Source organism: Cupressus sempervirens, chromosome 10 (genome assembly GCF_028749045.1).
Source record: "Cupressus sempervirens isolate cs-2001-9-10 chromosome 10, ASM2874904v1, whole genome shotgun sequence".
Taxonomy (NCBI): Eukaryota; Viridiplantae; Streptophyta; class Pinopsida; order Cupressales; family Cupressaceae; genus Cupressus; species Cupressus sempervirens.
This window is the reverse complement of record NC_143127.1, coordinates 915,185,975-915,198,358: the sequence shown is the minus strand read 5'-3', so window position 1 is coordinate 915,198,358 and position 12,384 is coordinate 915,185,975. Positions and strand designations below refer to the sequence as shown.

Below are 12,384 nucleotides of genomic sequence, written 5' to 3'. Positions count from 1 at the left end.
AGGAGGAAATGAATAGAAAAAGAAAGAAGATAAAAATAAAATATATAGTCTGTTATCAAAGGGGGATTGAAGCAATGAAGCATAGAGATGAAGTATAAAGAAAAAGGGAGAGAAAACATGATGATGGCGACATCTAGATGGAGTGAACCATAAAGGAAATAGTTTTTTTATCAAAAGGGAGTGATAAGGTGAATGAAGAACATAACACACAGAAGTAAGATGTGAGTGGTGCTATCTCTAACCTATGTTGTGTATAATTGTCAATCACTTAGTCACTTACAAGTTAGAGTTAGATGGTCATCACTGTAACTGGGCTACTCTATGTAGGCTAAGTCATGTACACAACATAGTATGTAATGAGTAATTGTATAGAAGCTGAGTAAATTGTGGTCATAGAGAAATTTTCTATATAGATTGAGCTCATTTAGCGAACAAGCAAGTCATCAATGGCTGAGTGTAAGTTTCCAAGTATATAAGTATCAAGTAATGTAGTATATTTTGAGCACATTATATACTAATCATAAGGAAGTTAATAAAGGTCAAGAAAGAAAAATTCTGAGCACTAGTAACCATAGATATCGAGAAATGTAGAGTTTACATAAAAGTTGGAAATGGAACAAAGTTTTAGGAAAAATTATTATTAGGCTGACTTGGAAGGTATATTTAAGTTTTGAAGAGGTTATTACATAACATTTAATACTTGTTGAATTTGTTACAGAACATTTACATGGTCTAGATAATATATCCCCATGTGTATGTTCAATGTTTAGGATGAAGAGGCAAAACATAGAAGCATCTAGAAGACTATTCAAGAAATCTTTATATAGTAGTGATCTTAACCTAGATCAATGTGATAGAGGGAGATATAAAGTGTGGAAGAAAGTGATCATGTGTGTGTGTAAAGAGCAGAGAAGAAGATCAGAAGTCATTCATGGGTTTTCTTATTATCTAACAAAACAAGACACTTATTCATAAGAAGTGAAAGTGGAAAGACAAGCCAAGAATATCATATCAAAGAAGAGGATGAATCTATATCAAGTTTACATTTATTGTATTACATGCAAAGGTTATTATTGGATATGGAAGCTTAAAGGCTTGGAGATTAGGCCTTAGAAGATGGAGGCTTTCAAACTAGAAAAGACTATCAATCAGGTGATCAACATCCAACTCACACCACATAAACTAGAGTAGGCAAGAAAAGATTTTAAGGGTTCCCTAAAATGGAGAAAGGAAATTACCATTCAGATAAAGAAATTCTCTTATGAAGAAGCTAAAACTAAAGGACTATTTGAACCAATCAATCCTAATGAAAAAGCATTTGTTGGACTACTTAAAAAGAAAAAACTATTCAATGAAGATATAAGGGTACTGAAAATAGAACATGAAATCCAATTAGTGAGACTATGTGAAGTGACTGAAAAAGAAGAAGTTGAAGAAGATAGAACTATGGTAGAAGATAACAAGAGGGTGATGGATACTAGACTAGAAGAAAGGATATCAAATCTACATAAGATCAAAAATACGCAAATGGGTCTGATGAATCAACTAATGGTTGAAAATAAGATACTAAATTTCTTTTCTTTCCTTCTTGAATTTTCCCTCAAGTTCTTGTAATTCAAGTGCCTAACTCTTAATAGTATTTATATTATTTCTTGTCTCTCATATTCCTATTTCATGATACTCATTATCCAATTGCTTCTCTATATTGTATTTGATCCTACCACTATATTATCATCCTTCATTTTGTCATTTCTTCTTTAAGGTTAACATTCTAAGTGTTCCATGCTTGATTTGGCTAATTAGGCTTGTGAAGCTTGCGTAGATTTAGGACTACGTTGGGGAGCTGAAGCTTTAGAGGTTTTTTCTAACTTCAACAAGGGTATCCAAATAACTATTTTGTTTGACAATTTCACCAAAGAAAAAAAAAATTCAAACAAATTTTCTTTCCCAAAACCACAAAAAGGGCTACAAGGGAAATCAGGCCTATCGAGAGCAATTTTGCAAAATACATGTTAGGAGAGTAAAAAAGTTGTGGAAACCTCATGATTAGGTGTTCCTTGAAGTGTCTAAGTTGTTAGTTTGAAGCAAGAAATTTATTAGGATCCATTTCTCAAATTTTCTCATTTTTCCCTTATTGCTTCCTAAGTCCTGAATAGGAAATGTGATCAAGAAGTTTTGTGAAGTGGGGTAGAAGTTTTCTCAATGTTTTAACCAAGTTTGAAATAGTCTTTGAAGAAACTTAGGAAGGTGAGAAATGTAGTTTTCCTTAAAAGTGTTCTTATTGGGAATCCACCAGCTTTTGGTGTGAGCAATCTACATCATTTTGGATGCAAATTTCATTAAAATGAAATACTTAAAACATAAACAACATATATATTCTGATAACCAATAATTTCATATATATACAAAAATATAATATATTATAATAACTAATAATGTCATACATGAACAAACATATAATATATTATGATAACCAATAATGTCTTAAGTCTAATAATGTCAAATGTATGTCAAATGTATCCACTTACATAAAATCAAGGATATATGTCCACTAATTCCTATACATGCGTGTCTATCCCTTTATCTTCTCCTACCCATGAGGGGAAGGAAACAAATCTCTATAGGTCTTTGGTCATTGCATGGAGAGAGATGATGGGGATGATGGGGTCTTCCTTACATGCTTACTCGTCCTCTTGTTTAGGCTCCTCTCTAACTAGAGCTGATACAAATAAAGTATATATGATTCAATAGTTATTATACATTAAAATAAAATATATGTAAATAAAAAATTAATTAATTTCTTACCATCATCAAACAGTTACTCTATACATCCACCTTAAAGGCTCATAGACAATCAAGAGTAACAAGGCCCTACAACAATTCAATCAATATAGTCACTTGATCATACTTATAAATACCATTTGGAATTTCAACACTAACTATTACAAATAACAACTAAAACTATGAAAACTCTTTCATACCTTGATCAATGGCTTTGAACTAGCCATCATGGTAGCAACTCCACAATCAATGGACTAGTGAACATCAGGAGTCTTGGACATCAATAATTGCAAATTATATAATAAAATTTACATGTAACATGACGTATGAAAAAAATATAATCAAATGAATTAAATTAAAATAAAATAAATGTACCTCTAAGAAGCTCATATCATTCCTAGGCTTTCAATCCCTTATGAATGTCAATGATCTAGTAGAAAACTAATGCACATGGATTAAAAAAAATTGTCAATTGTTCATATGAATACTTAATAAATATATGTATTATTTAAATAATTATATTGATACACACATCTTGACTCATCGATAGGACATAAAATGGGGCCAGCAAATCTGTACTAGGTCTATCAACACTCTTACCTTGAATTTTGAACAATGTTAAGATATGCTAATTAATTAGTCATTTCCTGTACATACAAAATGTGATCAAATTAGTATATTATAATTATAATTTACATATTTTTCACTGCAAAATTTTTTTCACCCAGGAACTCATTAGTGACAAGCCCATTGTCCATATTGTCTCCAACATGACTGCCAAACATGTATAAGGATCTACATGATGTGCACATGTGACCATGATGCAAAGAAGACTTCTCCTCAAGTAATGGACTAGTGCAATGAATGAGGGTCTGTCTCAAAGCATTGATAGTCCCTAGAGTATTGGTCTCTACATGCTCCTTCACAACTAAAAAAATAATCACATGCTCACCACGTGTCTTGACAATAGGTGCCCTAATTACATTAGGGTCATGACATGCTTCTCCCCCCAACATCTACCCTAAGAATCTAACACATCAAAATAATTGGGGATCTCCCCAAGGATAAATTGACAACACAATTTCTTTTAGAAATACATTGCAACCTCATGATTATTGCATGGTGGGGTATCAAAGACCATTCACCATCTATCCCAAAAGTTATTTCTAATAGCATCATGTATGCACCAATGGATGTGGAACCTTTTACTTGTATGCTAAATAGTGTCTTGTTCCCCAAGCTTTTTAAACAATGCACATATCCAACCTTTTTCTATGTCCTTTTCATTTGCATCTTTATTGGATAATTTGATTTTATAATATCTTCTTTGTTCTTCTCTATTAACATGCCAAATATCCAACTGAACACTAACATAAGCTACATGGCTCATAATGAACTCAATGGAGTATGTCAATTGTGCTCTCATAGGATTATTTTTCCTGCAAGCTTTCAACCTAAAAATTATTTTTTCTAATTCATTTTTCCCTATTTCTATTTCATTCATTATATTGTCTTGGGTCCCAGGAAGAGATCTTTCAATTGGTGGAGGTTGTGGAATTTCTTGCTCTTATTATGGAGGGTATTCATTTTGATTTTTTTGATCAAGTTGAGAATTTCATGGTTGATTTTTCACATTTCTTGATAAGAAACCAATTTCATTTTAAATAAATAAATTTTTTTGAAGTAAAACTAAAAAAAATACAAAACAATGCCAAAACATACAAAACAATGTACAAAGAAGAGTAGAAAACATACTTGATGATCTTGATCTTGATCTTTGGCAATGAGGAGGCATCATAACTAGAAGAATGAGGAAATTCTTTAAATTCTACAAATTGTGTGCATGATGTTGAGAGGAAAGAAGAAACTAGTACAAAGAAATAAGGGAAAATGGAATGGGCTATGAGTTTGTAGCTCATTGATAGATTTTTTTAAAAGTGTGCGCAAGCTTTGGCTTGTGCTCCACAATCTTCCAAGCTTGTGGAGCCCAAGTGAAAGTGCATGCACACTTTTATAAATTTAGAAATTTGAGTTGTGTATCATCGTTTTGGCACAACAACTTGGTGCATTTTCCCCACTTATATTCCTAAGATTTGTGCTTGATAAAAAAAGGTGTAGATGATGGATTACAATCTCTAATGTGAAACTAAGCTAGGAGATCTCTTGAACACTTGAATTGAGAAATATTGATGCTTGATTCATTATGGTTAAGTTCAAGGTTGAGAAAAAGGTGTAGTTGTTCCATGTCTATCATGAAAAATATGTCATGTAAAGAAACTTTAATTGTAGAAATAGATAATAGGTCATTTAGATAAAGAACTATGATTGATAAGGTGTCATATTTTCCCATAATATAGGTATTTAGAAAATATTTGCATCACACAAAAATTTGAGATAAAAGATAAGAGTCCAATTAGCATATCTTGCTCTAGGTGCCTACTTGATGCCATAGATGGACATCTTGAGTTTGCATACCATAGATGAATTCATTACATAACCTTGTAGCCACTCCATGTTAATTTAATCATTAATATTATTGTAAAGAAATGCATTCTTCAAATTCATGTGGTGGACCTACCACATTCTTGTTTCTACAATGAAATGAGACAATTGAATAGAATCCAATTTTATCACTGGAGAAAAACTCAAATCATAGTCAATGTCATGAACTTGTTGAAATCATTTGGTACTAACCTTTTGTGTGTTTATTTATATGTCTAGCTACTACTTCATTTTTCATATGAATCCTCTTACATCCCTATAACATGAGTGAGATTCATATGTTTTAACTAAGGTCCTAGTTTTAGATTAAGGTAAAACTAGGTTTTGAAGAATACCCAAAACCCTTAATAGAAAAGCAAAAGATAAACCAATCGACAGAACTAAGTTTTACAATGAACTAAAACTTGCAATTTAAAAGATACAAAATCAGGTTTTATAGGGATCTGAAACCACAAAATAAGACCATAAAACAAAATTGGGTTTTACAAGGATCTAGAACCTAGTTTTTAAAACAAAAAGAACAAAAACTAGATAAAAAACCTAGACCAACGACCAGTTACTAGGACTACCACCAAAACAAAGACTAGTGGCCAAGGACACCATTAGCTGCTACTACAACTCTTTGATCATTTTCACCACCTCTTTGCCCGCCTTCATAGTACTTTGGATGGTATCAGCAACAGATCTCCCAATTACCTTAGTTGCCTTCTTTCTTGAGCTCTATCTTGTTCTTTTACTTGGACCACTTGGAGACATGATTTCTTCATTAGTTCTTTTCGCTAAGCTTGTAGTAGCTACACAAATGTTGCAAGTAACTTGCTCCATCTTATTGCCACTCCCTTTGATCAAATGATGAAGTTTGTGTTCATATTCCTTTAATTTATCTAGTATATTACCAACTTGAACTTCCATCTAAATGATCTTTTTATGATCAACTTCTTGGTCCTATTACATCTTTCCCACTTTATCATAGGGGAACATAAATATTTATTTGACAATAAATCAAGAATAATATGTAGATCCACACATGCATGACCCTGTTCATCTAAATTAAATTCATAAGTAGATCATAAACCATATTAGTAAGCACAATAATGGCAATGTGTTGTTTCTGAGATGGATGCAAATCTATTTCATCAAAGTACATACTCCTCTTAATGAATTTTCTTTTTTTTGAGAGATAAAGAAGTCCATATCCTATTAACATCATCCAGATATCCAAAAAAATGAATAATATTCTTTGACAATTCAAATACTTTATCTTCTAAGTAGGAACGTGAGCCCATGCACGTACTTTAAAAATCCAAAATTGTGAAGCTTTTAGTTACATGACATTCTATACTTCAAATTTTTTTTCCCTAAAATAGGTTCATGAGAAAATATATTTTTATATTTACAAAGAAAAATTGATTTATTTATCCCCTATTTTGGAAGGAAGCGATCTTGCATTCAACATGCAACTAGTTATCTCCTTCAAGCATTGATTATTCCTATTAGGTAAAATATTTAATGGTGAACTATAACAAACTCTTTGATTGAACTTAATTGTATTTTCACCAAAAATGTGATGAGTTTAGTGAATTCATTGATCATTTTATTCAAAAATATGATGAGTCTATTCATATATCCAATACATTTAAACATCTACCATTAGTAGACCTATATATATAAATTGATATAATTCATATCATTAATGGACATTAATTAGAGTGGAAGCAAGGGGATCAGTTTCAAGTCCACAAAACTTTGTGTTAGTTGCAAAGGTTAAGTATTGGGGATGAATTATTTCTTATCAATTTTACCAAATTTTACTTTTAACTTATAACATTTTGTGATGTTCACTAATACAGATTTTGGTATTATCAATATGTTGAAATGAAAATTTTTTAAGTAAATAATAGTACTACACAAAGATTCACGCAATCATAAGATATGGATTTTAGGTATAGTAGAAACCCTTGATCAATTTTACAAAATTTTACTTTTAACTTATAACATTTTGTGATGTTCACTAATACAGATTTTGGTATTATCAATATGTTGAAATGAAAATGTATTAAGTAAATAATAGTAGTACACAAAGATTCACGCAATCATAAGATATGGATTTTAGGTATAGTAGAAACCCTTGATCAAAGGGAAAAAAATAGGGTGGGGATTACCCACAACTTCTTTACTTTAGTAGGAAAATGTTTCATGTTAGGGATTACAAGATGTCACCTTCTGAGTCACTCCCTCGATAACGTGAGTGACTAATACAATGTGAGTTGTGTTGACAACCTCTATTAAGACTACTTTATAAAGAGATTTTGTCCTACCTATGCATCATTCAACTTGTACAGGGTTTAATAAAGTTCTTACATTCAACTTAACAATCTTGTTAGAGACTACCTTGTTAAAGGATTTAGAAAACATTGTAGAAAAATGGTTAGGTTTCCTTACAAGATAACTAATCTATTTATACTTCTTTCCAAGCTTGATAGATCCCTTAAAGTGGGTCAGGGGACATTGGGAGAACACAAGTTTGGGAAGTAATTTGTAGTGATAGAAAATAGTCTTGCAGTATTAGCAAGGGGGCAATGATAAAGTTAGGGATAGTAGTAGAGGAATATCAATGGGAAAAATTGAAAGATTGTTAGAGTTTTCTAGTAAGAAGCAAGAAATTTTGTATCTCTTTATTTATTGAACATCAATATAATTTCTCATCTATAGTGCTGGTTTTCCCTTATGCATTTTTCAAGGGACAATTTATCCAAAAATATTGTGTTCATTCTAATGCAAATTTAATTCCATATTTCTTTGGTGAAGTCATAGCTGTATATTTTTTCAACATTAGCTATGAATTAATTTTTGGTGGTTAAATAATTGTTTAAGGTTAGAGATTAATAATTAATGAATACAATATGAATTTTCATAAGGAGCCTGTAATAATCATATGAGTTAAGTTGAGAGGCTTACTTTGTTGTTTATACAACTTGAGCTTTGAGTGTTTATTTCCTTTTAAGGTCTTATTTATTTTATGTTTAAGGTTGATGTTTTGATGTGATCTCTTTCTTATAGTTGTCTTATTTATTGCGGGTTATTGATCCCCATCAATTTTTTTTAAAGGTCTTAGTGCCCCTTTGAAACGTGTTTTACTCTAAATTTCAAAATAAGGATTCAAATGACACATAGCCAATCAAAAATGTCTAATTATGAATTATCTTAGAGCTATGTAGACCATAATCTTCAAAATTGTTGGTTGCCTTTTTGAATATCTTGAAGTCGAAATCTTCTGCCCCACGGAGTTCCATTTATTTTCATTTTAACTAAGATCGAAGTCATGACTCGAAGACTTATGCTTCAGTATCTATAACATATTAAATTAAGCCTAAAGGAATTTACCTTTCTCTGTTTTGAGAGCATTATTTGTTCCCCAAAGAGAAGGAGACAAGTTAGTAGGCTAAGTACGAATCCTCCTCCCACAGCACCAATTATTATCCCCACTGTCGAGCTCGTCTTCTTCTTCTTCCCTGAAAGAAATAATGAGGAATAAAACATTCACTGTAAGTAATAGAGGGTGTCTAGCAGAAATTCTAAACAAGAGCGAAACAGGCGATTTTAGGAAATTACATTTCTGAAATTACAAAAATTCTAACCCGTGGGTAAGAAATTTGCGAGCTTGACAGTGGCATTGCTTGGGAAGAAGGGTTTGGTATCGTATCGCAAGTAGCAGCCGGCGTAAGAAAACACTTATTTATGTTGTCCTTCAAAGTACTAAGGCATTGTTGACAGAAATCCCTTTGAAGGGAACGCAGACAAGAGGCAAGTCCATAGACAGTCATATTAGAGGGCCCTTGTTTCGTCTGCGCAGCAAAATAATCTTTTGTTTCCGCAACTGAGTTGAAGATTGGCGCGATGACATCACCGCACACTTGTTTATTATCGGTATCAGTGTACTGATTATAAAAATTAGAGTTTTCGAAACACAGATAACAGCCGTTGTAGGTTGCCGTGCCTCCGCAGTAAGTTCGATTGATTCAGGGAACGCAATCAGCAGAGGACTTTATGAAAAATTTAACTATTGCAATCACTGATTATTAATTTTCTATTATAAACGATTATTAAATTGTTGAAAAGAAATTCTCAACTAATATTGAAAAATAACACAATTGCAACTTCACTTATAAAATACGGAAAGAAATGTGCAACACAATGAACACAATATTTTCGAACAAATTGTTCCTTGAAAAATTCTTAAAGAAAAACCAATTCTACAAATGAGGAATTATATTAAACTTCAGCAAATCAAGAGATACAAAATTTTTTGCTTCTTACAGGCAGAATTCCGACAACCTCCTAATTTATCCCGCTGATATTCTCCACTACTATTTTTTGGCCCTTGCTAACACTGCAAGACTGTTTGCTAACACTGCAAACTTACAAACTCATCTGCTAGCATTGCAAATGTTTTTCCAGACTTCATATACTCCAAATGCCCCACTGACATCCTTTTATACTACTCCTGTTGGTAAACCAACAACCGAGATTGATTTACAATCGACGGTTGAAATTAAAACAACTTAACAACCCTAACCAAATCGATTTCTAGTTGTTTCCAAAAGTGGTCAATTAATTAACAAATATTTGTTTCTAATCTAACCAATTAGTTAGCAAAATAATTACTTGCTAAATAATAGCAAATGGACGAACAACTGTCCAAAGCTAACAAAACTAACACTTCCTCTTAGCGAGGAAGTTATTCTGCAGGACACCCAACTTATCTTTGAAGAAGATAAATTTTGCCTTCCCCAATGCCTTAGTCAGAATGTCTGCTACCTGCTCCTCTGTAGGTATGTACTGTAGCTGAACAACTCCCCTTTGTACACAATCTCTGATGAAGTGATATCTGATATCTATATGTTTAGACCTATCATGAAACACTAGATTCTCAGACAACTTGATGCAACTCTAATTATCACAATGTATCATAGTATTCTCAACCTTCTAACCAAACAAAGCTACTAACAACTTCTGAAGCCATATAGCTTCACATGTTGCTATGCTAGCTGCTATGTATTCTACTTCTGCTGAACTCAAAGCCACAAGCTGCTGCTTCCTGCTGAACCAAGAAACAACTCATGATCCCAAGCTAAAACAACACCCTGAAGTGCTCCTTTTGTCTATTGTACTTCCTGCCCAATCTGCATCAATATAGCCTATCAACCTGATACCTTCACCTCGAACATATATGATCCTATACTCGACTGTACCACACAAGTAACATAGCACATGCTTAGCCGCTATCGAATGCATTCTCTTTGGTTCAAACATGAATTGACTAAGAGAGTTAACTGCAAATACTATATCTGGCCTAGTGTTGACCAAATACATAAGCGAACCAATCAACTATCTATATAAAGTGGGATCTACATCCTTCTCCTTAGATGTATCTACCTTCCTCCAATTCGTGATCATGGGTGTAGAAATGGCTTTCCATCCTCCATCTCGAATTTCTTCAAGATTTCAATGTAATATTTCTTTTGACCAAGAAAAATCTCCCCATCTATCTACCACACTTCCATGTCTAGAAAGTAGTGCATAAGTCCTAAATCCTTCATCTCGAACTCTTCTGCAAAGTTCCTCTTGCAATCCACTATGAACCCTAGTGAACTTGTAAGAAAAAAGTCATCCACATAAAGAACAAGAATGAAAATCTCACCACTAACCACCAAATAGTAGAGGTTAGCATTTGCTTCACTTTTCACAGAGCCCATTTTTTGCAAGTATGTATCAATGTGCTCATACCATGCTCTAGGAGCCTACTTGAGTCCGTACAATGCTTTCTTCAATTTGCACACGTGGATCTCTTTGTTGTGTGCTACAAAGCCTTCTGGTTGTTCTATGTGTAGACACCTAAAAACTTTTAGAAAATAAAGTATTTTTATTTTCTAAAAAAGTCCTGATGACATCATCATTTATTAATTAATAAATTAATTAATTAATTAATTACTTTTTATATCATTAAATCCCTTTATCTTAATTAAAAATATTTAATTAAGGAATCCCTCCCAAAAATGTTTAAATCTTATTTAAATATTATTTCCTTATTTATTAATTATTTAATTAATAAATTGACTAAAAATTCTAAAATAAATAAAAAAATTATTTTTTGCCCAAAACTTAGCCAATTTCCTTAAGACCACTAACCTCTTCCAAAATCTTCTAATCTTTCTTTAATTTTGATTAAAGGCTAATCCCATCATTTCTTACCCCTAATCCCAACTCAAAATATTTAATTAAGATTAAATATTAATCCTCATGTTTATTTAAAAAGTTTTAATAAATATCTCCTCAACCCAAACTCTTAAAATAAATAAAACTTTATTTATTTCTTAAAAATCTAATTTATCCTCATCCTAAGAAGTTGTAGACTCTTCTAGAAAGTCTTCATCCTCATCTTAGAAAATTCTAGACTATTTTAGAAAGTCTTTATCCTCATCCAAAGTCTAGACTCTTCTATAAGATGTCTTTAAACCTAATCCTAATCCCTTCCTAACCTTGTCACATTCCCTAAACATGGGTTAAAACTTACTAACCCAAGCCAAAGTTAACAAATATCTCCTCCTTCACCCACCCTCATTAAATGCCATCCACTTGCCTATCCCTAAGCTAATCCTAAACCATCCTAATCCATCCTCTAATCATTTGCACAAGCCTAAGCAAGCTTAAAACCCTCATAATCAAGCCCAAGTCGAAATTGCTCTCATCTTCCTCAAAATATCTCAACCATAAAACTTTATGAAGCCCACTAGGCCATAAATGACTCTTCCAAGCCCTTTTATTGCTCTTACAAGCCATTATGAAGGTCTTTATGAAGATTTTATCCCTTGAGCCTCTTTTGTTGACTCATCCTTCCCCTTTCTTCCATCCTCTCACCATGTGACATGTGTCACTCCTTGATTGGCTATAAGGAAGCACAATCCATGTGCTCTCCTCTCATGCAATCTGAGCCCTCCATGAGCTTTTTCCCATCCTTGCATCTTAGCCCTCAATCCCTCAAGCCTCTTGCCTATAAATTGGATCCTTCCCTTTTGCAAAATAACACAATCCATAAAGTAA

General features: G+C 32.6%; 1 protein-coding gene across 1 annotated transcript in view; it reads right to left on the bottom strand.

Moving 5' to 3' along the window:
* The window catches only part of LOC149536978 (cysteine-rich receptor-like protein kinase 2), a 35,364-nt gene extending 25,592 nt beyond the window's left edge, over window positions 1–9,772 (bottom strand). Inside the window, exons 1-3 of the mRNA XM_089806391.1 lie at window positions 9,694–9,772; window positions 8,896–9,280; window positions 8,734–8,795 (exon numbers count right to left, since the gene is read on the bottom strand). Coding sequence (XP_089662517.1) covers window positions 8,734–8,795; window positions 8,896–9,280; window positions 9,694–9,772 — 526 coding nt within the window. The remainder of the gene's footprint in view (window positions 1–8,733; window positions 8,796–8,895; window positions 9,281–9,693) is intronic.
* Window positions 9,773–12,384: the final 2,612 nt, after the last annotated feature.